The following is a 27,911-nucleotide window of genomic DNA, read 5'->3' as shown; positions in this document are numbered from 1 at the left end:
ACTATTAAAAGTCTGTATGATTAGAAATAATAAAGACACAGTTTTTGCAAAGATATCTGTGATAGCCCAGGTCCATTGTTGTTCAACTGTTAGCATTAAACAGTGAGGTGGCTGTACGGTAGACACTTAGCACTCATCTGCAGTTTGACTTGGTGGGCATTTTATATTTTTCTGCTCCTAGTGCTCCTCATTGCTGTTATCAGTCAGAAATCTCCCATTGTTCATTAGATGATGCTGGTTACTCAGACATACCCTCTGGCAAACCGTTAAAAATGACAAGAGATGACCATTTTCTCATACCATTCCATTTTCTTTATCACTAAGAAATAAAGTGTTACTGTTCCTTTAAGACTGACCTATGAAAAGAACCTCTGCTGTTGTTGGCTCCTCTGTATTTGGGCACGTAGCTCAACTGAAAATGTGAAGTTTTGTGACCGTGTACATGGTTGTGATGTCACAGAAACTCTTTTCTTTCTATATGGGGCCCCTCAGTATTCAGCAGGTTTTATCTTTTAGTAAGATGGCCCAAAGTCCAATATGCACACACTGTAAAGTATGCTGTGAGTTATACAGCATGAGTACAGAGCACTATGATTACAATTTTGTTGCTATAAAAAATGCAGGCAACATCTGTCTTCTCAATCTTCACATATTTTAAAATTAGAACCTGCACTGGAAGAATTGTTTTTCTTGTGTAACAGGAAACCTATGTTTTATTCTTCCATCACATGAGAGAAGGTTTGCTCACCCCTAATCACACCCACACAAACACACACACACAGCTGGGCTGGATTAACAGTGGGCTGGAGTTTATTTTTAGCCTAGTGAGTGATTTTGGGGGGTCAGCTTACGACTGCCCGCTCATGGTGGCGAAGGATGAGGTCAGAGGTCAACTAGTGGAGCATCTGAGGGGCTGTGTTATGTCATGTGTTATTCTGACACACACACACACACACACCAAACCCATACTCATCACCCCAAACTCTGTATACATTATCTAATTAGTTAACACCCGTTTTAGTATTTTAAGCTAACAATAAGACAGATGTTCAGCCGCTGCCCATTCGTTCACTTCATTTCCAGTAAAAATGGCTATAGAAAACAAGGAATTCCTAAGGGGTCAAAACAGTGAACACAAACCTCAACAGCTTATTTTTCCTTTTTTTTTTTTTAATTCTATGATATCAAGTACATAATGTGCCCACCCTTTCCTTTAACCTCACTCTCATTTGAAAGAAACCAGCAGTGGTATTTCAACGTTTTAAAAATGTACTCTTAGTAGCTGGCTATATTTTTTAAATTCCCACAATGTGAGTAATCCCAAACACAAACACCCTTTTTTTTTGAAGTCTGGACTCTGGGGTGGACAGTAATCAAAGTATGGACAGTATTTGACATAATCAAATTATTTGTTTAATAAGCACATTGTGATCATTTTAGCAGTGTGTATCACAATATTACACATCCCAAACTCTCACTGATGCTCCAATACAATGCACAAATCCATCGAAACTGATGGTGGACATAGTGAACTAAAGTATACTAATAACTCTTTGAATGGGAGGCTTTTGGGAACACGAGAATAAAACCGTTGGTAACTTTATTTTTGAGATTTGAAAGATGAAAGGGCATCAGTGGCGGTAGAATGAACAGTTAACATAAGATACTGACAAGTTAAATACTGCAAGGTTTGATGATCTACTCTGTGTTAGACACAGTGTAATCTTATTTTAAATATGTTTTAAATCTTTCTGACACTGATAAAAATTAATATGTGCTTGGAAATAAATATATATTCAATGCCCCTAACAACATGTTTTTGGACTCTGGGAGGAAACCCATGCAGACACAGGGAAAACACACCAAACTCCTCGCAGACCGTGACCCAAGGTGAGAATAGAGCACAGGAACCCGAGGCCCTGGAGCTGTGTGGCATTTATTATTGTTGAAATGACTAATAAGAAAGGGGCCATGTTTAGATGTGAGTTAACCATATCGTATTGAATTATTGTTAATTCTGAAATGATTACACAGGGTCTCTCCCTCCCACCGAATTACAAAATAACCCTTATCTTTCTCAGCCATGACAGTAGATTTATGATTTATATGGCGTCATGGAGTATGGCGTTTGAGCGTGAAACATGTTTTGTATTAATGGCAAATGAAGCCTGGTGTGGAACCTCCTGTGACCACGTTTTTAAAATTAAAGATGGAACGGTTTGACGAAATCTGAAACAGGAACATAATTCAATCGACCTGTGCTTGAACCTAAAAATCGCTACCAAGCGCTTGCTACATGGCCTTATGTTTTTGGACATGTGCTCTTTACAGCGGAGTTTGTTCCCATTTTGCTGTAATAAGAGCCTCTACTCTTCTAGCAAAGCTGAACACTGTTAGAACATTTCTGTCAGAGAAGGTTAGTTCTGGACCAAAAACTACAAGTCATCTAACTGGAGGGTGCACCATCACTCCACAGTTGGTGGTTATTTAACTCTGTGGCTCACACTTGGTGGTGTTAAGCTCATGGGCAGTAATTCTTATCTTCAAGCTTTTCTTTGGAGATTTTGCATGAACAATTAAACATCTGTGTCCAAAAGCAGTGCACCCTTATGTACCTGAATTCATTCATTCTAATGATGGCTATAACCTTTTGGACATACAGGGTATGATAAAGTTGAGTTCAGACTTTCACTTCATTGCACAAATACTGCTTTTTAAAAAAAATGTATTTCAAACAAAAACATGCACATTTTATACAGGATTAGTACTTCCAGAGACTTTTATTTATACTGTTGTTCAAAAACCAAAATAGAGTCAGGAGAACATTCCATATACAGGCACAGATTGGCTTGGAAAGGAAGAAACAATAAAAACAAAACAAAAAAAACCTTGCATCATGAGTCCCCTTACGCTTTTGAGACAGAGGTAATATCCAAAACACTAAAGGAAAAGATAGGAGTTGTTTGAGTAAATATGTAGTGAAATAAATCGCAAGCTTTAATGTTGTGAAGTTTACATGAATCCAACTGTCCAAAAAACTAAGTCACTGTATTATAAGTACCAGAGTTGCATATGTGGATATATATATATATAGAGAGATAGATAAATATATTACTATTAAAGAGTGAGCTCTAAATGGGTCTACATGATGCGTGGTGGCAGTACATAGTTTGGCATTTAAATAGTACACTATGCTTGAATTTGGCCAAAAAAGCCATGAGACAATCACTAATATAATTTAACAAGTCTGTGTCTAACTGTAAATACTGCACTCCACGGCTTTCCTTCTCCTGCTTACTAAAAGCATTCAGTCATACGCAAGTGGTAAACACTTTGGCCATCGCTATAACTTGCAGTATCTGTGTGTGCACGTGATTAAAAGATTCCAAAGTGTTATCTTCAAGTTCATCATTCTCATTGCCAACATCATCATCCTTGGGAACCACTTTATTGTAGGACGTTATTCATAGGGCTGTATGGCACCTATTATTTATTTATTATTTGTTTAAAAAACACTTTTGAGGGTTGTAAATGCTTCAGGGTGTGTTCAGACTTGTAGTTCAGTTCCCTTGGTCTGGACCAAACAAGGAAATGATACATTGTTAAATTTTAGTCCAGGCTTGGTCCAAGAACACATGGACACTTTTACAACCGAACCTAAATAAATAAGTAAAAAAGAAAGGGACATGACAAGATCAAGAGGTGGTATAACAGATAAAACGAGTCAAAACAGTGCCAATTCCTCCACTACACAATCCAAAGAGTGTCTGATACAGAGAGAAGATGTTAGGGAGTTTGTCCTCGACACCCACCTGCTCAGACGGTATCGGGCCACGTTAGTTGCACGCCAAATTTAGTTTGGGAATGTTCACACTTATTCATCCGAACCGCAACAACAGAGCACCCGCAGCAGGGTTCATTTTGATCAAACCAAAAGTAACAATTCTGAACACACCCTTAGTGAATTGCTTGTTGGAAAATGTTAATAGGGTGATGGAGCCTTGGATGACCTACAGTAAAATGTTACCACTTTCTTTAGAAGCAAACACCTTTCGTCATGTGACAGCACATTCACTCTCTCTTTGAGGTTACAGAATAATTTCTTTCCCAGAGCCAATCCTGTTCATGCTCTCCTCAGCTATCCCCTCCCACAAGCATCACAAATCCTCACTTCTCCTCCCTCACAGGAAAAACATCCACGGTTCATCCAAAAGCAGTCTCTCTCTCTTTATTTTTGACCAACTTTGTAATACACTTCACTCTCAAACCCACTTCAACAACAACCCAGTATCGAGTTCCTTGTGAACAATCACAAAAACTAAAATGAAATAAAAGGAGAAGAAGAAAAAAAAAGGCCCGGCCTTGTGCAATATCTATGGCATTGTGGCTAACTCTAGGTCCAGATTTGGTGGATATTCGTGATAGTGTTCCGTCTATCTACATCTAAACCGCCGCAGGTCACATTGAAAAATACATTCGGTGTGATTTTAAGACCCTCCATACACAAATACATGAAGCCCATAAGCTATCAACCCCATCCAAGTTTGGACGTGACCCCAGCAGTATACAAGTCAACGCCACCTTTAAAACACTGCCCTGTTACCCCACCGTTCTCTCTCTCACTGCTAGAAACGAACAGGCCTCTTCCAGCAGTTTATAAATACAGACGAAGGCACTGAGTAAATACAATGAAAAATATTCCATGTTGGCACTGTTGTAACATGCAGAACTAGATGCTACTTTATCTGATATGAATATTGTTTATTTATTTATTTATCTATCTTTAGTTTAATCTTTTGATATTGTTTGTCCTCTCTCAGGCACTTGAGAAATCCTCCAGCAGAACAAGGTGATCATGGGCATAGTACCTCCTCCCTCAAAATGTGTGTGTGTGTGTGTGTAGACTGAAAAACACCCAAAAGTCAATTTCAAAGCAGGATTTTGACTTCATTGCAGCACCCATAACGCTGCCCCACTGCCCATTATGAAGAAAGGGGACATTAAAAAAAGCAGGAGATGCATGGATTTCTTCTCCCATGGCGTTAAAATGGTTTCCAAATCAGTCTGAACCAACCGACAGACTGGCTTTGATTCTTCTTCCACACATCTCCAAACAGGTTTCAATCCCTCTCGTACTGGGTGCTGATGTTATGTTGTGGACAATGGCATTAGGATCAGAGGGTCAGGGTTCATGGGTCAGGCACGAGGCCGTGTCTACAGATCATCACTCTCCACCAGGGCGCCGGGTGGCAGGGGGCTGGAGTCGGGGAAGAAAGCCGCCTTCACGTCCAGGCCTCGCTCAGTCAGAGCTGCGTAGCGGCTGGTAGACGGACGCACTTTCTTGAGCTTAGGGGTGTTGTGCTGCTGCCATTGAGCTGAGAGACACAGAAGGAGAGAGGGTTTTTAAACAACAGCCAAGATGTGTTTAAGAGGAGCAGATTCATGGTTTTTCGTTTACTATACGGGCAAAAGGTCTTATATAGCGTCAAAAAAAGTGTTGAGAACCAAAAAGCAGAATACATAACCGAGAAATTACATTTCTAAAAGAAGAGGACTGTTAATAAGGGTTTTAAAAACAGGGCTGGAACAAAAGTATTTGAGCTTTCCATTTTCATTCTTCTCAGTTATGTCTCACTTTCAGTTCCAAAACCTTCTCGCTTTTGAGAGTCTCTCTTTCAGTTTGAAAAACTAATAATAATAATAATTTTTATTTATAACGCACTTTACATTTGAAACAAATCTCAAAGTGCCTTATCTCAAAAAGCTTATCGCTTCTGAGTGATAAACAATTGCAGGATTAAGTCAGCCATTGGCTTTTGGAGATAAGCCCTGCCCACTGAGTACATTCTACACTCCCCATTACTGTGTGTGTGTGTGTTAGACTATGGTGCCTCTGCTGAACTACAGGGCGAGGGAAGAGTACTGTGTGTGTGCTTTTCAAACTGAAAGTGAGACACAGAACTCAAAAAGCGAGAAGGTTTTGGAAAATAAAGTAAGACTGAGAGAAGCGTAACTGACAAGAAGCGCAATGAAAAGCGCAAATACAAAATAAATAAGTAAATACAGAAATATTTGTTTTTAAAACCCACAATATTAATAACAGCCCTCTACTTTTTAAATTTTTATTTCTTAGTTATGGATTCTATTTTTTAGTTCTTAAAACTTTTAGCCCTATTTTGACACCATGAGCTTATCTTGGTGATTTTTAAAAGCACCACACTTTGTTTCCTTAAGCAGAAATGTCTTAGTACCGAAGTCCTGTTATATTAGTTAAGTAATTTAAGTGTTCTCCAGCTCGGCAGAATCACTTTAGCATTTTTAGGTGATATCCCTTTAAATATAATCATAGATAAAAACAGGAATTTCCACAGAGAAGCCCATTGTAGCCCATTAAAACATGGTTTAAATTGGCTCAGGATCGCATCAAGAAATGTTTATTATTTATCACATTCAGTTTTATTCTTCTGCTTGGATCATTCCCAGTGTTTAAATTGGATTTTTAAAGGCTGTGGTTACTATTATGACGCCCAAGCCTACATCCCCTCTACTAGGCACTTGTATAACAGCAGTGAAGGGAAGCTGCCAGCCCTGTGTTGGTTTAACCTGAGCTAATGAACCCTTGTGAGATGTAACAGCTTTGAGTGGAGATTACAATTGTTTAAAATGTTGTTAATGGCAGCCATGCAGCGCAGGCTGGAGCAATCATTGCAGACAAACCATTGAGTGCAGAAAGGGAGTTTGCTGCTGTTGGCTGCATTGACTGTGGATCTGTATCAGTCAATACACACATTCTTATCGGATATCACCTCGCTTTGGCTCAGCCACTCAACTCCTTTGTTTGATCTGGGCTTCTTTCAATGAAACTTTTTATACCAGATGTCTCAGAAGGAAAGTAAGGTGTTATTTAAACCCTGTGAGCTTGGTCTCGTGTGCAGTTTACTCACTGTGTACATCTAATCGTGCTGTACTAGAGACGATGCCGGCTTCGTTCTTGGCTGAAACTGTGTACCAACCCGCATCCTCTTTCAAAGCCGGCTGGATGATCATACACAGGTATCCAAAGTTGTCCTGGTGCATGCTGGGAGGTGGAGATTATAACAGCAAATGTAAGATTTGTGGGAGTGATACAATCACCACTAACAAATATCCATATTTATGCTGCTTTACACACAAACATTTATATAATGTTTTTATCCCTAGAATAACAGTTTAAGAAATGTGAATGATCAGTTTTTTACAATGGAATTTAGATGAATGTTTTTACACCAGAAAGCACAGACATTAGAATCTATGTTCTGTGCTTTATAAAGATGTATTGTGTAAAATATTCCCCTTGTGCGCGTGGGTTTTCTCCGGGTGCTCCGGTTTCCTCCCACGGTCCAAAAACACGTTGGTAGGTGGATTGCCGACTCAAAAGTGTTCATACGTGTGAATGTGTGAGTGTTGCCCTGAGAAGGACTGGAGCCCCAGTGAATCTGGGTTGGCTCTAGACCCACAGCGACCCTGAACTGGTTAAGCGATTACAGGAAGTGAATGAATGAATGTATGACTTAATTAATTCCACTCCCTCAGCCCTCCCTTTCCAAGCTTTTACCTCAACATAAAAAATGCTAAATATTTTCTCTGGGGCCAGTGATTTGTTGTCCATTAAGGGAAAATGTTTGTGCAACATGGTGGCCTCTGTCTGAAGAGAACCCTCACACTATGTAGATATGAAGAAGTCATAGGTTGTTTGCAGATTACCTCATGTCACATCATGAACTGCAGATTGAGGGCTGGAAGTGATTTTATACATGGGAAGCCCTAAGAGAGTTCTAATGAAGTTTGTGGTTTGTGTTATTTACAGATGCTCAAAATCATGTATCAAATAACAAATGTTCATCAGTAAGGAAAATGCAGAAATTTGATTGAAAATCGGCAGCATAAAGGGCTTACGAGGCGCTGTCCGAGGTCAGCATGTGACTGAAAGATACTGAAGAAGACAGTTCTTATACTGCCTTGATATAAGCTAATCTCGCTCTCTAAACTAATATCGCTGTCCATAACAAACATCACATCCAACATATGTTGTAATATTTTGTTTATAAACTTCAAAACTAACATAATACAGCCCTTCCATCTGGATTGAACAACTGTGATGGAAAACAACCTATTCTATGCTTATTTCAAAATAGAAATACTTAAAGTTAAAAGTTAAAGGGAATTATACGCCAATGAAAAAATGGTTTTGTATACTTTGTTCCATGTCTGCTATTAGATCTTACATCCTTACATCTTACACACTACACCTTTAAATGGTGTTATTAACTTAATTGCATATTCACTAACCAAATCAAATGAATCAAACAGATTTCAAACTTAGAAATGCAATTCATTTGCTTAATCTGTTTGGTATGTATTTATGTATTTTTATGTATGTATTTTTATCAGTATTTAGAGGCAGTTGTGTAACCAAGGCAAAGTAAATAACAGCAGGCCTTCTTTCAGATTTTAAGCTTTCAGTTTCTGACTGGTCTAACGAGGTCTAATGGTCGGCATTGCCTGTATTTGTAATAAGCCACTGACTACTTGTTTTTTTTATTGTGTGAGCAGAAACATATCCAAAAAAAAAAGATATTTTTTTCTGAAAATAGAGGAATACAATTTTAGTCATGTCAGATTTTGCCAAAGAGTTTTTAAATAAATAATAATTGCACTCTGTGAATTAATTTTAACTGGAGACAGTTTTAGACTATTAAAATGTCAGCTATTTTAAGAGTTGTAATCACAGTGTAAACACACATCTAAGCCTGTCGCACCAAAAACTGCACAAATAAAAGCACTTCTACAGCATTTTGATGTGGTCGAACAATTACTCAACTTAAACTCACTCTGGTTGGGACTAATTGTTTTGCGCTGTTGTAAAGAAAGTCCATTTCAGCATGGAGGCTGTAAATCTCTAAATCTCTCTGAGGTGGTGCAGACGGTAGTGTCTGTAGCGCTCCATATTTTACTGTGGCTTAGTGCCTGTGTATATGCTCCCCTTTACAAGACCATGTTCGTTGCTGTTTGTGTATACATGTGGTAGCAGTTTAGACAGTCTGTCTACTGCAGTCGCTCTACAGCTGCCATTTATGGAGTTGCCTGTGCTTGGAGGCTTGGACTGCTGGAGAATATAACACAGCTTCAGAGAGAGTGATAACCTGCATGTGAGAACTTAATGATACTGCATTTAGCCCTGCCCACTAACTGATCACTTTACAAGTGTAGAGTGTGAAACAGGCAGCTAAGTAAATAAAACACTAAAAGGATCTAGTCAATACAGAAAAAACATACCCATAGATTAAAGATTCAGGGCCCACAATTTAAACAATTTCAAGTATTTATTTGTATTTTTTTTTCACACAATTTGTGCTTCCAGCTCATAAAACCCACGAAAAGAGGATTTAAAAAAAAATTGAATACTGTGGAGAAATCAGCCCAAATTTTGCAGGGCATGAAAACTGAGTCAGACACACTAATCATCTACTAAACTCAAAGCACCTGCACAGGTTTCCCCAGGCATCATTAAATTGCTTCAGTTGTCTCAGTTCGGTTCAATATGAGGAAGACAGCAGACATAACAACTGGCCAAAAGACCATCATTGATACCCTACATAGGATGGGTAAGCCACAAAAGTTCATAGCTAAGGAGGCTGGCTGTTCACAGAGTGCTGTGTCCAAGTATATCAATGGAAAGTCTAGTGGAAGGACAAAATGTGGCAGGAGAAGATGCACCAGCAAAAGAGATGACTGTGAGCTTCAGCAGATTATCAAAAAGAGAAGATTCAAGAATCTGGCAGAGATTCAGAAAGAGTGGAATGTGGCAGGAGTCACAGCTTCAAAAACCACCACATTCAGACGCATCCGGGAGATGGGCTACAATTGTCGGGTTCCTCGGGTCAAGCCACTTCTGAACCTGAGCCAACGTAGGAAGCGTCTTAAGTGGGCCTAGGAGAAGAAGACCTAAACCCCATTGAGAATCTAAGGGGTATTCTCAAGAGGAAAATGAGGGCCACCAGACCCAACAGCAAGCATCAAGGAAATATGGGCTTCCATATCTCCCAGGCAATGCCATAGGCTGATTGCCACGTTGCATCGAGGCAGTGATTAAAGCAAAAGGATTCCCAACCAAGTATTGAAGATTGACATATCGTTTTGAAAGTGCCATATTTTGACGGATTTGATATGATCCTAATTTCTTTTTTTTTCTGCAAAAACTGAGTAGTTTGGGCTGATTTCTCCACAGTATTCTAATTTTTTAAATCCTGTTTTTGTGGGTTTTATGAGCTGGAAGCCCTAATTATGTGAAAATAAAAAAAAAATACTTGAAATCGTTTAAACTGTGGGCCCAGCCTCTAAAATCTATAAAAGTTTAACTTTTTGAATGGTTTTATGGAAATTAATCAACTTTTCCATTCAACTTTTTATTCAAATGTTTTGGAATGGGTCTGTAGTTTGAGAAACAATAACAGACAGCACACATACCAATGCTGCATCTTGGCATATTATTTGCTGTGTCAACGCCCAACTTATTTCGTGTTAAAAAGTCAATTTTTAAGCACATATTTAAGCATACATAAACATATGTTGTTATTCATAAAGAAACATAAGCAGCAAAGGCAAAGTAAAAAGAATTTCCAAAATTTTATTCTAATATGCCGACTTCTCTAATCATCTCAAACAAGCCTCTGAGGTGTCGGGTCAGTGGAGATAAAGTTTGGGGACGGAACATTTTTTCACCCCTAATTTAAAAAAAAACAAAGGTGCTTATATCTTTTATATTATCTGTGTGTCTAGTTATCTGTGTTATCTTTAAAATATACATTTTTTTCATAAAACACATTGAATTAACACATTGTTTATTAGTGTGTTAGATCTCTATATAGAGGGCTTTTTTCCTTTCTTGAAGTGTTTGTTATTTGTTGTCTATGCTGTTGGCAATTTTAACATGCATTATGCAAAACCACATTAGAAAGACTGTAGTTGGTGAAACTGCACTACCTTATTCTGTCTGTGTTGTGAGTGATGGACTCGTTCTCTTTCTTCCAAAAAATTTGAGGGAATGGGACTCCGGACACACGGCATTCCAAACGCACTGGGTATCCTTCGGCAACACCTGTGTTCTGGAGCTTCTCAATAAAGGTGGGAGCTTTGTGCATCTCTTTAGCTAAAAGCAGAAAGTGTTAGACATAATAAGAATGAACCACTATAGCAGCCGTATTGATTTATGTTGTTATAAATTTATAAGCCTCTAGAGGTTCATGATGTATCAGTGGCCAGTATAATTTTCAGATGTTGAACAAGATTGCCAAATAATTATAATCAACAATCTACATATTTACATAGGCACACTGTCAGACATTCTGTATTTTAAAATGTATCAGTAAATGCACTGAGGAACCAATGTATCATATTCAAAGATTTTGTTCATAGTAATTGTCTGATTTACTGTTTATGTCATTGATATATAAATATAATTGATAATTTCTTTTTCCAAATTTCATATATGAATGAATGGGTACTTGCCTTAATAATAATAACAAATTCAGTTATTCTGTTTCACTTTTGCCCATAACTATTATTACTATAATAATTTGCTGAATGGACCAAAAATTCCATATCGGTGCATCCCTCTCGTCATTACTACAGTTACTAAAAAACAGCTTACACATTTATGATTTAGAGTAGCCAAGCCAAAACAACGTACCAGCTACAATCAGCTCAAGGCTGAAGGAGTTCTGTCCGGCTCGGTTGCTGGCAATGCATGTGTAAACTCCTGCATCTCTGCTTGTGACAGGTTCGATGACCAGTGAGTGGATTCCATTTTCTCTCACAAGCATCTTGTGGGTGGAGTCTGGGCGGAGAGTCTGACCATTCAGCTGCCAGATCAGATCTGGGGTGGGCAGACCGCTTACCTACAAAGGAATTTAGTATTAGCCTAATGCATTAACTAGCAGTATTTCATTCTGAGTGTACAGAGTGCTACATCTGCTTTGGGAATTCAAATAGGAATTCATAGAGTTGGACCAAAGTAAAGTACTGTTGTATTATAAAGGTCTGTGTTCTGAGTGGGAGCGTATGTAAAGTGGTGTTCCCATGGGAAATGGATTACATTAAAGGCCCAAGGTCTGTTTTCAATTATCTCCTCAGAAACCAAACACCATCCCCACCCTCAGGTGTACCAGGGCCATATCCCTACCAAGTATATATATATATATATATATATATATGTGTGTGTGTGTGTGTGTGTCACCAATGAAAAATTGATGTGCTTTACAGTGGTACTGCAGTAGAAGGGGTCTTAAACAAAAAAAGTGGGGGCCATTAGGCAGGTGGTTTTCTCCAATGGAGCAGCTGAAAAAAACTGTCCCATTATTTGTTTAAATATACTAAAGTTTGTGTATAAATTATGAAAAACCACTGATATGGGGCTGAGGCAGTTGGAAAGCTGTGTGTTTCTGAGCATGTGTGCATGTGTTGGTGGAGAGCTTCAGAGGACAAAAATTGCTTCGATTTCATCTCATGATTTTGGCCCTCTTGAACTCAGCACTTCCTGTATCAAGGGATGTTGTTGGTCTGTCCAGTTTGGAGCAACAAAGGAGACAAATTACCTCTAAAAATATACAAGTGATACACACAGCTTCTGTGTGTGTGTGTGTTTGTGTGTGTCAGAGAAAGGTGCTTTGGATTTAGAGAATTAATCTAGTTTGAGAACCCTTTATTATTCTAATGATACAAACATGACTCAGCACAAGGGAAGTTGCCAGAGATCTATGAAGCAGAGGGAATGAGAATCAGAGAATGAGCTCAGCAGGAGAGCAGGGCAATCAAATGGAAACAGAAAAATATGGGATTAGAGGGGAAAATGAGAGGAAGACAAAAGAAGAATGTATGGAAAGTGAAAGAAAAAGGAAAGAGAAGGAAAATAATTCTAGCTTTCTCCTCTTTCACTGGAAGTCATTTATCATCAGAGAGGCGCTGAAACATCGAGCCTCAACACTGATTTCTTTCCCCTTCTTCTCTGTGGAATGCACAAGGAGGAAACCTTTCCCACAAATCACTCACAGAGACACTTTTTTTAAAGCTCATAAAAATATATCAGACATTTCTGATTTCTGATACGATCATCATATCCAGTGGCAGGAAAGAGTAATATTACCAATAATATGCTACTTACCATCCCCTAACTGTTAATTTCACAGTCCCTAGCACTGCACTTGGAATTAAAACAAGAAATTGCTGTAAGATTTCAAGTTCATATTGACATTAATACACATTAGTACACTCTTTGCACAGTGGTAAGTTCCTGCTAAAGCACAGGTAGACTGATAAATTTAAGTTTTTTACTTAGTGTTTTACTCAGTGTTAGTAAGCTCTTAAGGGATGATCAAACAGAACAGTCCCTTCAGGCTTGATCATGAGAAACATAGCATTGCTTTTGGTACCAGATTTTCTGTGTATCCATGTTTAGGCTGTGGCATGATGGAACCAACTTACATTAAAATGTCACAATGTTTTTGTTGACGTAAAATTTTTTGTTGCATTTTATGTTGATTGCAAAGCTTTTCTCCGTTTTCTCTCCATTTATTTTGTGAGAGGCAGTGAATATTTTCAAAGAGACATCAGAGCTGTTTCCAAATTGCTGAAATTTGACCTGGAGTCAGTATTTATTGGCTAATGTTATGCATCTATACTAGACATTGTGTCGCTGAACAGCACAGGGAAGGGATTCTTCCACCATGTTTAACATTAAATAAAAAAATTTAAATGGAATGTTCAAATTTCAGGGCAGCACAGTGGTGCAGCAGGTAGTGTCGCAGTCACAAAGCTCCAGGGACCTGGAGGTTGTGAGTTCAAGTCCCGCGCCGGGTGACTTTTCTCCCTGTGTCCATGTGGGTTTCCTCCGGGTGCTCTGGTTTCCTCCCACAGTCCAAAAACACACTTTGCAGGTGGATAGGTGTGAGTGTGTGAGTGCATGTCGCCCTGTGAAGGCCTGGTGCCCCCTCCAGGGTGTGTTCCTTCCTTGCACACAGTGATTCTGGGTAGGCCCCAGACCCACCGCCACCCTGAACTGGGTAAGCGGTTACAGACAATGAATGAATGTTCAAATTTCTTGCGCTGTTTTTGATCAATTAAAAGTGAGCCATGTATGTGGTCTCACCTTGCAGTCCATGCGGCAGAGCTTGCCTTCCTGCACAATGAGGTCACCAGGGGCCTGCAAGAAGTGGGGGCGGAAGTGACGCTCTTGAATATTCTCATTCTCCTCCCCACTGTCCCTGGACCTGGAGCGGGGTCTGTGAGAGAGGGGAAGGTGAAAAGGTCAAATTCACTGTTCAAGGGGAGTGTAAAATAACCAATTTTTATGGAACATTTTCTACCGTTAAAAGCAGTACAAACACCTTATCTGATTCTGAAATGTTAAGATCACTGCTTGTGAATGTGTACGTGTGAGGGGGTGTAAGCCTTTGTTTGCTTCTCAGTATGGTTCTGGGAGTTTGAGTGTGGTTTTGTGAGTGCTGTGTTTTTATGCACAGTGAAAATAAACAAACAAAATGAAATAGGTGAACAGGTAACACTGTAAATCTGTTTTGTTTTTTGAGACCCGAACCCCATTGAAACACATTTAAAAGTCACTCACCCTAGTACAACATTTTAGGAATATACTGAAGGGTGAAAAGGCCATCTTTTAAAAAAAGGGCTCTTTGGTTTGTTTCCAAAACACACAGGTGTTCGTAAACTGGGACACACCCTCACTTTGACTACTAATCCCATAAAGCTCTGCAGAGGTCAAGGCCAGGTCGGAGATCAGACAATCATTACCTCAACTGTCATAAATTACAGGGCACAGGGAACAAGGAGGGGCTTGTTTACCTGCGGATGTGGCCAGGTGTGGAACGCTGGCTCCGCCCCCTTTGGTTCACAGCCTGCACCATCATTCGACCAGTGCAGCTCACCCTCCCCTGAGAGACAGACACAAAGATATTATTAAGAGTCTACTCACGGCATGAAAAATACAACTGTACCATGATATATTGTACAGAACTTCAAGACAACAAAACTGATCACTACTTTACCAATGTCATGTTTGAGTAATCAAATTCAGCCCAATGGATTTTTCAATGGATAGTTGGTTTCAAATAATTTTGTGTGCGTGTTTGCTTGTAAATTCTTGAATTCACAGACCATAGTTACAACAAAATGCTACATCAACATAACAGCTATTTTAGGTCTCAGAATATATTTAATAGTCAGGATTTTAGGTAAAAACAAAGAAATTTCTTTCAGCACTACAAGGTTTGTTCTTGGGACACAAAAATGAACAACGTATTCTTGTTTGTGATTCAGAAATGACGGCTCCGTTGTCTATTCCTGCTAAGTACGTCATGTCTGGATTAAATGGACTTTTAAAGCAAGCATGAACACGCGTGTCCTGATAAAAAAAATTGCAGCATGATTTAATGAAGCAAAGCCTGAATTTACTAGTAAAAGGATCTAGGTGATCTTCTGGAGTATGAAAAGAGCTGTGTAGGGACAAGAAAAATAATTATGTTTATTACCAGGCAGCAATGTCTGGAATGTTTCAATATTATTAACCTCTGATATAAGCCATGTTTAGAACTTGGATATGAGAAAAGGCCGAATACACATATAATAATACATACATTTCTGTCACAACAAAGTTTTTTGATGTTCAACATTGTTTTGACAGCAACAATATGAGAAACATATAACCCCATATCCTCTTCTTCTTTCGGCTGCTCCCTCCCATCAGGGGTTGCCACAGCAGATCAACCACAGTCTGCACCATCGATCTGGCACAGTTTTTACCCCGGACCCCCTTCCTCACGCAACCCTCCCTATTCATCCGGGCTTTGGGACCGGCACTGCAATGCAGTGGCTAGGTACACACACTCACATTTGACCCGATATCCTGATATTTAATAAATGCATGTTTGTGTTTGTCTAAGTGTTTACCGCAGGGTTGCCAGCCATGATGGTGTAGTTTCCATCATCGTCCAGTGAAGCAGAGGCTGTGTGCAGTGAGCATGTTCCATCCGGATCTCGGCTGATGCGATAGTGCTCGCTCCGCTTCGAAATCTGCTTACCATCTTTAAACCAGTAAACCTGAACACAAATATAAACACATTGAGAACAGGAAAACCTCATTACACATGTTTTTCATCACATATTGATGTGAAATGTTCTATGCTTGTTTGCCCTCTCTCCGTCTGATATTGCTGGTATTTGTCAGCATGCTGTCATCATCTGGTCATTTTAGAAGCTGTCAGTAGCCAGAAAGAGAACCAGAGGGTGAAAAAAAGTGATGGAAAGCGTGTGTGTGGTCACGCATGCGTATGTGAGTAAGACAGAGCCACAGCCATATATGGCAGTGACTCGTCTGCAACAGACAAACGTTAATCACAACACCAAACCTCCAGCACTAATCCCTGTGTCTCCATCCACTTTGCTCTCCTCTTTCTATTGTCCATGTGTCTTCTTTTCTCTATTTCTCTTCTACAAACCATTTTATCAGTGTTTATTTTTCCATATGAAACACAGCTGGCATTTACACACATACTCATTAGCCAATGTGTTTTTTTTTTTCGTCCAACTGTATTTATTGTATTTATTATACATCTTTATCATTCCGATATATTTATGAATCCCCATCTCTGGTCTATGTGAATTTCCGTGTGCTCTTTCCCCTCGGCTTTTCTCCAGGTGTTTATATGACAAAATCTGACTGACTGATTAAAAACTGATGTTCTAGCCCAGAGGGTTGGTCCTTTCTTTCTGTTTTGCAAGATATGTTTTATTTTCACTGGTTTAAAGAATCAAGTGCACAATATTTCTATGGAATATATTACTTCACAACTAAGAAGAAACATAGCCAATACACTATCCATGTTAAATGTACAGTGGAAAAGGCATCACACTTCTTTGAATATTTTTAATACATTTTTGATTTGAGCGCTAGCTACCTAACAAGAACAAGCTGGAATTTACAAGCCTGGTTGTTCACTTGCAATAAATCCTCCAGCACTGGGTGGCAGAGCAGTGAAGCTGCATTCTGTTATAACAGAGCACCATCAGTTAGTTCAAATTGTGCTTGTGATCTGGAACCATTGGTGAAACATCAGTAACTCAGTAATGCCTTAGAGCAAAGGTAGAGGCTATCACTGAATTCAAGGGAAACATACTCTCTATACATACTCATGATTTCACAAGAACAAGATGATCTGGTGTCTGCGAACCTATGAAGCTATGTTGTGTCATAGGTATATAGCAAATTTAATGAGTTTCATAAAACCCCCAGCACGAGTATTGTGAGATCTCAGATCATCTTACCTTTGGTTTAGGGTCTCCAATGACCTTGCAGCTGAAGGTAACTGGCATGCCCTCAAATATTTTGTAATGTTTGAGTTTCTGGTCAAAGTAAGGAGCCACAAATTCTCCTGGCGCATCTTCATCATGCTGAACATCATCGTCACTCTCTTCTACTGGTGAACGCTCCAGACGGAATTCAATCTCACTGATGAGACGTTGCTCAAAGCTAGACACCTTATACTCCTGTGGAAAAAACACAGGAAACAAAGGTTAGAGGTACTAGGAATGTTATGAAGTTACAAGGAGGAATGTGATGATCCGAGGGAAATATGTGAGGAAATGTGGACAGTAAAGTGCACACACACACACACACACACACAAAAATATTAGAAAGAAAAATCACAATATTTACCAAACGTGTTATTGCATATATTTCATTTGACATTATCAGATATAACTGTATTAAAGAAAAAAATACACATTAAAGAGAGGCTTCACTTGTGCAGCTATCTCAAATAGACTGACAACTGGCATTTCAATGTTTTCACAGTAATATTAGACATATACTATGGAATATCAGCGCATCTACCCTTCAAAAGGACTTTACAGTACTCCATATCATCTCTCTGTATCATATTGTCCAATATTTATTTTTTGCTTTTTCTTTTCTCTCTTTCTTTAAAAAAATGTGTGCACTCAGCCTTTTTTCTCTTTTATTTTGCATGATCTTTTTATTTATTTATTTATTTTATTTATTTATTTATTTTTTTTACATCTTTTTACTCCCACCCCAACCAGAACATCTGGAGCGTGGTGTGTGCTGATGACACATCATGATGATAATTACAGGCTTAGGGCACAGCTGCAGTACAGGACAGACACGGATGTATCAGCACACACACACAAACACACGCACTGTAACTTTTATTCTCAAATCCACTTCTCAAGTTCTTCATCTTTCTCTTCTTGTCACATATATAAACCACACAGAATCTCCATGTGCACACAGACATGTGTTGAGCATTCAGTGAATTTAAGTGATCTCCACAGCACTGCTCTATAGTTCTCTGAGAGAGAACAAAGTGTTTTATTGTTTCCTCTCAAGGGTGGACATCATGTGATATAGACTAAAGCATGCAATTCCAGTGCCTGTTCAACACCTCTGTCAGTGATTAATCAAAATACACATGGCAGTGACCGACAGGTGGAATATCAAAGCCCAAATTAGCCCAGGCCCTGTTTTTTTTTATGAAAATCATTATCTTGTGCCCAAAAACTCTAATTGTGGTGCCTACCCACTTTATTTCTTTTTTATTTTATTTTATTTTAGAAGGATACAAAAGAAATTGCTATATGTAATTATGGAATGGGTTAATGATCAGGCTGGGTTATGTGGGCTTAGATTCTCAGAAGGTAATCAGTGAGCATAACCATCACATGATAATGACTGTGACCAAGCACAGAGGTGAGAGATAGGGGGTAAATAATGGTGCAGATCTCAATAACCTTTTGAGGGACAGACTCTGAGTCAGCTGAGCTGCATTCCTGCAGAGAAATAACAGAACAGATCTGATGTCGCATCCTATGTATAGATTACATATCATACCCACATATCTTCACTGCTAAAGAAAAACATGTATCTCCAAAATAGTAACTGTACAAGAGGAAAAAAACCTTACATTTCAATGGAAGTCAATATAAAAGATAATAAAATATAATGAAGCATTTTTATTGGTCCATTCATCATGAAATTTACACACAATGCAAAGGACAGCTGCAATGATGTAGTAAACAAACAATCCACAAAAATGGAGATATATTTTTTTCGTTGGAAAGTGATATATATATATTTCACTTACTAACATACATTATGGGATAGAACTCCACATATATTCAGTTTCCTATTAGAAGGCAAAGAAGCCATGCAAAGATGCAAACAGACTGCCTGCAGCATTAATATTAACAAGGAGCAATAAGTAGAAAGTAGGGCTTTCATATTTTTTCATATTATACCTCACTCTAGGGCTGTGCCATATCGTATTGTTCAATAATAAAAAAAAACATAATTTTTAAAACTTTTTAAAAAAGTTAATATTCTAATGTTTACCCAACGATGTTATGTAATTAGCCATAATATGGTATATGTTCTTTACATGAGTCGTTTAGGCACAGTGAAGTACAGTGAAAGTAGCTCTGAATGATTGAAATTACATTTGTAGTAAAATAAATGTTTTTAAAAAATAAACCATTTAATAATTTTAATATATGACATATTTATTATAATTAATGTAGCCTTTTTTGTTGCAATAGTGTGTTCTTGAAATTACTAAAAGTATTTTTCATTGTTTCCTCATATCGCCAAGGATATCGTTATCGTGAAAATACCCTGAAATATTGTGATATTATTTTAGGGATATATTGCCCACCCTTACGTCACTCTTCTCTTTTTCTTTAACTTCCACACATTAATCTCGTTAAAAGCTACACCCTTATATTGGACCACTTAATTATTGTACAGTTTAATACTATAGCACATCACTGCTGCCCCCAGACACATTCATCTGTTTCTGAATACTCTTAGTGCTGTTGACAGATGGCTAAACTTCCCATACGAATCCCAGAAAGAAGAGCTTATTATTTATTTAAAAAAAAAGAAAAAAAAAAAAAAAAAAAAAAAAAAAAAAAAGAGATCTAGCTTATTGCTCCTTTAAATAGCAAAACATTAACGAGCAAAGCATGGTACTGAATACCCCATAACCAGTAATCTGCCAACTATACTCAACATATTGCTAATGGTTTTCCGTTGGTTTTTCATTTCCTTACTCAATATCACCATCACTTTCTATATTTCACTTTGCTTTACATGTTCAGAAGGGTGGCCTTTTACTAAGAAAGTACTTAATGGCCTTTCTTAGAAAGCATAACATGATTTACAGTGTGTTTATGTGTACATGTACATCAGTAATCATTATCTGATTGTTCAAGCCAGTTTTTTTTTTTTTATGTATAGAACGCACATTTTTGTGCAGTCATCAAGTTGTCTCATACATGTAAACATGAAATAATAACACACTGACCTTGCATATGCTGATAAATTGCTGTTATGATGCTAGAACATTATATATTTTTGTACAGGAACATATCTTTATATTGTTATGTGCGCATGTATATGTACCTGTGTGGCTGGTTCCTCCTCTGTTTGCTGAGTGTTAAATACTGTGGCGGCGTTGTCCGCCCCCAGCAGCCTTCGAGCCATCTTTTCCTCATAGGTTAACCTCTGGAAGCAAGCAGGATTAATGGGTCAGAGCCTGGGTTAGTGTGTGAAAAACACACACACACGTGAACCATTAAGATAATTTAGACCTGATTAATGCATAAGAATGCTATTAGTGCTGAATGTGTTCATATGTAATATAACATATTGTGTACATTTTCCCTAGCATTCACAGTGCAGAGGTGAAATTTTGCTTTATGTAAATGTCATATATAGGAGTTTAAGCAACAGCTTTTCAAGACAGTTTCACTTCCAAAACTCTGTAATGGTACACTTTACAATGGTTTCATATTTAACTAGGATTTACTCTGGTATTATATTAATTAATCAGTGTCGTTGATGGTGTCTGTTCAGTTGGATTCTGTAGTTAACACATACCTGCTGGCCGTTACTGAGGCGTTCCTCTTTGAAACGTAGCTTCCTCTCCAGGTCCTGGATGACAGCATCTTTTGAGCCTTGGATCTCTGAGTCAGAAATAATACGTGGGGTGCGGCCAGTCTTCCGTGGGAGTCCACTGCCTAGCCCACTGCCAATCAATGAATCAAGCAATAAATAACTAAATAAATAATCATGGACAATAATTATTAATATGTTGCATTGAAACTTACGGCAATTTAATGAGAGATAACACAATACTACATTTTTATTTTTTATACTGACAGTGAAACTGAGTATCCCTACTTAAAATACAGGGGTTGGACAATGAAACTGAAACACTTGTCATTGTAGTGTAGGAGATTTCATGGCTAAATTGGACCAGTCTGGTGGCCAATCTTCATTAATTGCACATTTCACCAGTAAGACCATGTGCATCCAATAGTTCAAAGGTTGTATCCTGAAAGCGGTGCCGTGTATCAGGACGACAATGCACCAATACACATAGCAAGACTGGTGAAAGATTGGTTTGATGAACTCCCATGGCCTGCACGGTCACCAGATCTAAATATAATTGAGCCATTCAATAGTGTTTTGGAGGAGCGAATCAGGAAACGTTTTCCTCCACCATCATCACGTAGTGACCTGGCCACTATCCTGCAATAAGAATGGCTTAAAATCCCACTGTGCAGGACTTGTATATATGTCATTCCCAAGACGAACAGACGCTGTATTGACTGCAAAAGGAGGCCCTACACCATACTAATAAATTATTGTGGTCTAAAACCAGGTGTTTCCGTTTCATTGTCCAACCCCTGTATATATCTTTTTTACCTTTAAATAGAACTAGGCACTGAATTGTACCTGGTGGGTACCATCGATACCTCATGTTACAGAACATAATTAAACTATATTATTTAATTTAGCATCAACCCTTACACCGTGTTCTGAGGCTTTTTGTATTTTAAATGTTAGGTTATGAGAAGATAAATACAGGCACCTGGGTATGTGAAAGTAGGGTCCCCTAATTTATTTGGACTGTAAAACCACTATACCTCTGAGGGGACATTTACATTGTATGAGAGATGGGCAATTTAGTCAAATTAGAAAATCAATTTGGAACCTCTGTCAAGGCAAAAGTTTGATTTGGAAAGTTCAGACAGTACTTGAATGATAACGAGTAATTGTATAAGTATTATTTTGCTTTTATTTATTTATTTTTTTTGTCCTATATTATTGAAAACTATTTGTACCTATCCATAGATTGCACCTTGATGAATTAAAAAATTTAACTGTATAGAATAAGCCATTTCAATAGCATGATGTTTCCTTACAAGATGATCTAACAGCAAGCTATCATGATCAAACTACTCTAAAACTGCCCCACAGTTTATTATGGGACCAATATCTGATCCAGTATTTTTCTACTACCTGCCCTTACGCCATTACTCATTACGTTATTTTCCATCATTAAATTAATTTCTTAATAAAAATAACTGAAATCAAATAATATGGTCCATTTACAAATGTTTTATAATGCATAAAACCCCATCCAGATTCTCATTGCAAATGGCTACCCAACTGTACATGTCCTGGTCCTAACTACTGGAGATAAACGCTTGGGAGAAAGTACTGACCACCAGGATAGCACAAGGCTTGTTTGAGCTTCAGTGTCTTCCCCACTAAATATAAGTGGCCACTGTAGAAAGATCTCTATCTCACTGAAATGTCATTCCAAGCCTGTCTCTTCTACAGTTATGGACATGCAGGAGATCACAGGAAGCTGTAAAAGTCTGGAATTTATCCTTTCTGTTGTCATTTGACCCTCGCTAACATCTGTTCTGGTTTAAATCAGGAATGGCAGCTTACACACATAAGGTAGAGCGGAGATTGACAGCTAACACGCCCTTTGTGAGCAGATCCCAGAGCCAAGTGGTAAACAGTCAGCTGTCACTTCAGCTAAGCACTGAGTAAATATTTAACATCTATCAGAATCCCTCACATACACTATCTTTGCATAAGGAAAAAAAATAAATATTTTATTTAGATACAGACATTCTTATATATGAGAACCAAACACAAGGTTAACTTTTCCAGAGATTAACTCAGCCAAACAATGGATTACATTACAATTTCAATGCAGAATCTCTGTTTGAAATATTGTGTAGTACATCCATAAGCTTAACATCTCTCTCAGCAACACATATGCACACTATTGGTGGGAGATGTAGTAGTGTAAAAGTATCCCGTTTTGCTGAAAGACAGTAAACCTCAGTTAAAACTCTCATAAGCTCAGCAAATAGGAATTTTATATCAGAAGATGTAACCACACAGTCACAAGTGCATTATGCTCAGGTGATAATCTGTGTAACCTTTTATACTAGCTGCTTATGTCCATCCTTAAGGCATATTTAAGCTTAGAGCCGTTATGCCAGCACTCAATGTGCAACACAGGAAATATGGAATAATAAGATACCTTTTTTAGCCACAGCAAATAGTGAAATGATGTTTTTATCATTATTGTTGTAATTTTTAAAACTGTAATGTAATATCACTCTCCACCCATGGCAGGGAATTCCAAATATACCTGTTTTACTAAACATAAGTGGGTTTTTCTCCTGCTGGTTCTGATAAGGAAAACAGCACTCCAGCTTTCAAGCTTTACCATAAAAATCTGAAGTGTAATTTGTCTGTGGGTGTGTGAGCGAATGTGTGTGTGCCTGCTTGATGAACCTGAGCTATGACATTCCACAGTACTCTCTTATCTCCACCATTCTGATGCCAGATTGCCAGGGAGGGGCAAGTGAGACAGAGAGAAGCAATGAAAAACAAGGGACGAATAAATGAGTGAGATTAAGATGAAGAGGTAAAGGATAAAAGTGGATGTAGAAACTCGATGGAAGAAAGATTAGTCTTTGATGAGGAGTGTGTCTAGCAGAATCCATCAGCATGAACACAGCCAAGACTGCCCTCTGCTAAAGATCACAACCATTAATCTGCACCTGGAAAGAGCTATGATGGCAAAGCCTGCTTGAGATTAGGCCTTCAGGAAAACAACTTTATAATTAATATTTGTACAGAACTCCAGTGTGTGCGTTGGGATGAACACTATCGTGACCCTTTCTGTTTGTTTGGCTTTTATAACCTCTTGATTCTTACACTGACAAGCTTTGCTCTGTAATTGACACAAATGCCACACTTTTCTGAAGAATTCCTCTTGTTTGAACCCCCCCCCCCCACACACACACACACACAAACATTCTCTGGCTCACTCTCCAGTCCTCCTGTCTCTATAAACATGCCTTATAAGAATGTAAACGTCATCTTCCATCCAGGAGCAGCAGTGCAGCTGCAGAAGTTTACGACTGTGCTCCAAATTATACTCTATTGTGCCCTATGCACTGTTTTACAGTTGCTTACATAACAAACAGAAAAGCCTTACACACAGAGGCTGAATGTGCTGTTTAGCTTAGAACACAGTATGTGGCACTGTAAACCTTATATGGAAACCCTGTTAGCACTGCCTTTCTATAAACAGCACAATAGATAATGTATTTACACAGTTGAATCCATTTTTTTCTTTTTTATTGCTGTGTATTTTATGTAATACAATGTTGTCTATATTTGACTGCAAATGCATTTATAGCTCTTATATGGAAAGATTAAATGGAGAAAATGGTTAAATCTCCTTCTCCTTCTCTGCAGAGGTAGCTACTGGTACCACTCACATGACTGGGGTAATGCCCTCAAGGGTACATGTTCAATAACTTAATTTAGGGAATATATATATATATATATATATATATATATATATATATATATATATATATAATTTTAACTATTACTCCCTGAATTGATTCTAAGGATTTTCATCATTGTGATGCTTTCGTTGTTACTCCAGGCTCAGACCTGCAGAACCTGCATGGTGTAACTTTTGCAGGAGGGCAGCAAAACCCATACAACCCCATCCCTTGGTTCTTACCTACATAACTGGACTTTAAGACTATAGATGTACATTTGTGGATGCATTTAGATTGTTTATACTTAGTTGAACACAAAAACCCTTTATTATTTATATGATAGAATGTTACACTATACTACAAGGCTGCAAATGTGTGTGAATTATAAAATAATCAAAAAGGTAACCAGAAAAGTAGAAAGGTAATTAGATAAATAAAACAGTAGTGAATCGTAAGTAGGGCGGCATGGTGGTGCAGCACGTAGTGCCGCAGTCACACATCTCCAGGTACCTCTGAGGAGTTTGGTGTGTTCTCCCCGTGGGTTTCCTCTGTGTGCTCCGGTTTCATCCCACGGTGCAAAAACACACTTTGTTAGGTGGATTGGCGACTCAATAAAAATGCCCGTAGGTGTGTGAGTGAATGTGTGATATGTATGTTTCGCCCTGTGAAGGACTAGTGCCCCCTTTAGGGTGTATTCCTGCCTTGCGCCCAGTGATTCCGGATAGGTTCCGGACCCACCACTACCCTGAACTGGACAAGAGGTTACAGACAGTGAATGAATGAATGAATGAATCGTGGGTACTTACATAATGCCATTGCCTTTGGGCAGCCCCAGTGCGTTGACTGGCGGGGTGGGGGGCATGGCCGGCAGCACTGAGACCAAAAACCCAGCAGGTGACGGGGGCATGGAGGTGAAGGGGGAGGAGCTATCTGAGTAGGTGGGGCTGGTGCTTACTGGTGGTGGAGGCGGTGGAGGTGGAGGAGGGAAGTCCTGAGATGGGCCGGAGGGGGAGGAGATGTTACTGGAGCTGAGGAAGGGTGGAGGAGGAGGTGGAAACGAGGGTGACACGGGTGACTCCACACTGCCCCCTTTAGGCTGTGGTTGAAAGGATGGTAAGGTGACTCTGCTGAAGGGCTTGTGGGGCGTGGAGGGGGAGAGTGGAGAGGTGACACTGGAGCCAGAGGAGGTGGAGGACTGGGTGGTGTAGCCCACGGGCCCACCGCTGCTGGGGCTCTGAGCAGCGATGAACTGTTTGGGCCGGGCGTAGTTGAAGGTGCTCGTCTGCATGGTGCTGGACTCCAGCTCCTGAAATGAGGGGGGAGGGGGAAGAGGCGGAGAGGGTGGCGGGCCTTCCTGGGGCTGCTGCTGCTGTGGAGGAGGTGGGGATTTCTGCTCAAGCTGTTGCTGTGACTTGGCTGCTTCCTGCTGCTCTAGGAGGACCTGTTCATGGAGCTGCTTCAGTTGCTCAGCGTTTCTGTGGCAACAAATAGAAAAAGCTGAACATTAGAATCTTTGGTCTAATTTTTATTTATTTATTTACAAAATTAACAGGTTTATTCAGGTAAATGTTTGATGTGGTATGTAAACATGGTGTGTAAACTTCAAAAACATTTGCCTCCACATATTCCATACATGGATATTAATCTAAAAATGTCCTGTTTTGAACTTGTGTTTGTGAGAAAGAAAGTAATTCATTTACATCTGCCTACAGCAGTTATCTTGTCTATTAATACTGAATTTGTAAGGACTGCTACAGCCTGGACTGCTGTTTCAAGAAGTCGCAACCCAGCAGAGCCCATAAGAACCTTGATAAACAAAAAAATATACCGAACTGCTCTGTCAATGTGTCTCTGTGACACATTAACAGACACAGCTTGCCTAATTATAAGGGAAAACAAGAAGCTAAAAAAGTTTTTTAGAAGTATACATTTGCCAGTTATTCTTAACTGTCTAAAAACACACTTGATTTGATTACATGTTGTTCTGGGATGCTATTAAAATTGTCTGATGATGTCAGTCTTGAAAATCCCAGATGACCTATGTCTTGGGCTATATTTGCGATTGGATTCCACTGAAATGTGAAGAGTCATGCTAAGTGTTTTCCTGCTGCTGAAGATCACAGACCACAATGACACATTTCTCTCCTCTCACATCCTATGTGCCTTCATCAGTCTGTAATCTGCATAGATATCCACATCCTCGTCTAAACACTGCCTGTGCATAATGAATCATAACCTTAATGACCCCACAGCATTAAAAAATGTTTCGAGATCACATATCTGTGATGAAGCTTGGTGTGATGTAACCGCATTGTTGATGTATTCCAGCATTACCACAAAATGTTGCTTAAATGTTACCTTTGCATGCTAAAAGACACTGTTGTACATGGCTGAAAACCACAGTGAGTGGAGTAAATGACTATAAATGTTGGTTCAATGTTATTGGGACATTGTGAGGATGTGATTTGTTTGTTGGATGGCCTCACACTGTTTTAGGAATTACATCATCATGCAGGCTGTGCAGAGAGCTCTATAGGGCGTAAACCCAAAAATGGTCTTCTTTTTAAAACTGATGATCTGTGAAGTTGCACAACACAGAGTTGGGAGAAAAACATTTCTACAATGTGTACGTTAGCTCAGAGTTAATATATCAGTTCATTTATACAATGCTGAAAGGTAAAGGGAAACCATTATCCATAATAAAGGGAAGGACCTTTATACAGCTCTTGTTTTTGAGTGCAAATGAAACTCCATATAATATCAATTGATTTATGAATTGTGTGAAGTGTTACCACACGGACGCATGTGTGTACAGTCATACCTGCTATAGAAAGCTGAATATCAGTTCTGGTGTGGGTGGTGCATGTTTATATTATGGGAGTTGACGGCTTGAATATGTGATTGGTATGTGTTCAGTTCCTTAGATAGGAACCAGAGTGCAAAAGGTGGAGCATGATATGCCCAATGAACAGACACTACACAATTTTTAGCCCAACACAGTGAATGTGTGATTCAGTAAACACTGAATTAATAGTGCAAATGAAACACCTACCAATTCCCTTTTCCCCTTCTGACACGTCTATCTAGAGCAGGGGGTGGGCAATCTTATCTGCAAAAGGCCAGCGTGGCGCCTGGATTTTACCCCAATCAGGCCAGGGCACACCTGATTTCAC

At 38.9% G+C, this 27,911-nt stretch overlaps 1 protein-coding gene across 4 annotated transcripts in view; it reads right to left on the bottom strand.

Moving 5' to 3' along the window:
• Nucleotides 1-3,085: 3,085 nt before the first annotated feature.
• The window catches only part of palld (palladin, cytoskeletal associated protein), a 66,170-nt gene continuing 41,344 nt past the window's right edge, over nucleotides 3,086-27,911 (bottom strand). For 2 of the 4 annotated variants that reach the window (XM_066676551.1, XM_066676554.1), the window contains 12 exons: nucleotides 25,545-26,213; nucleotides 21,002-21,149; nucleotides 20,525-20,626; nucleotides 18,856-18,894; nucleotides 17,371-17,592; nucleotides 15,997-16,146; nucleotides 14,893-14,981; nucleotides 14,183-14,315; nucleotides 11,729-11,936; nucleotides 11,023-11,188; nucleotides 6,945-7,078; nucleotides 3,086-5,375 (listed from right to left, as the gene is read on the bottom strand). In XM_066676551.1, the coding sequence (XP_066532648.1) occupies nucleotides 5,215-5,375; nucleotides 6,945-7,078; nucleotides 11,023-11,188; nucleotides 11,729-11,936; nucleotides 14,183-14,315; nucleotides 14,893-14,981; nucleotides 15,997-16,146; nucleotides 17,371-17,592; nucleotides 18,856-18,894; nucleotides 20,525-20,626; nucleotides 21,002-21,149; nucleotides 25,545-26,213 (2,221 nt within the window). In that variant the 3' untranslated portion in view covers nucleotides 3,086-5,214. Of the gene's footprint in view, nucleotides 5,376-6,944; nucleotides 7,079-11,022; nucleotides 11,189-11,728; nucleotides 11,937-14,182; nucleotides 14,316-14,892; nucleotides 14,982-15,996; nucleotides 16,147-17,370; nucleotides 17,593-18,855; nucleotides 18,895-20,524; nucleotides 20,627-21,001; nucleotides 21,150-25,544; nucleotides 26,214-27,790; nucleotides 27,882-27,911 lie in introns of those variants that run through there. The other 2 variants (XM_066676553.1, XM_066676552.1) reach the window with 2 other exon arrangements.

The sequence above is a fragment of the Hoplias malabaricus genome, chromosome 7 (assembly GCF_029633855.1).
Source record: "Hoplias malabaricus isolate fHopMal1 chromosome 7, fHopMal1.hap1, whole genome shotgun sequence".
In the NCBI taxonomy this organism is placed as follows: Eukaryota; Metazoa; Chordata; class Actinopteri; order Characiformes; family Erythrinidae; genus Hoplias; species Hoplias malabaricus.
This window is presented reverse-complemented; position numbering and strand designations above follow the sequence as displayed.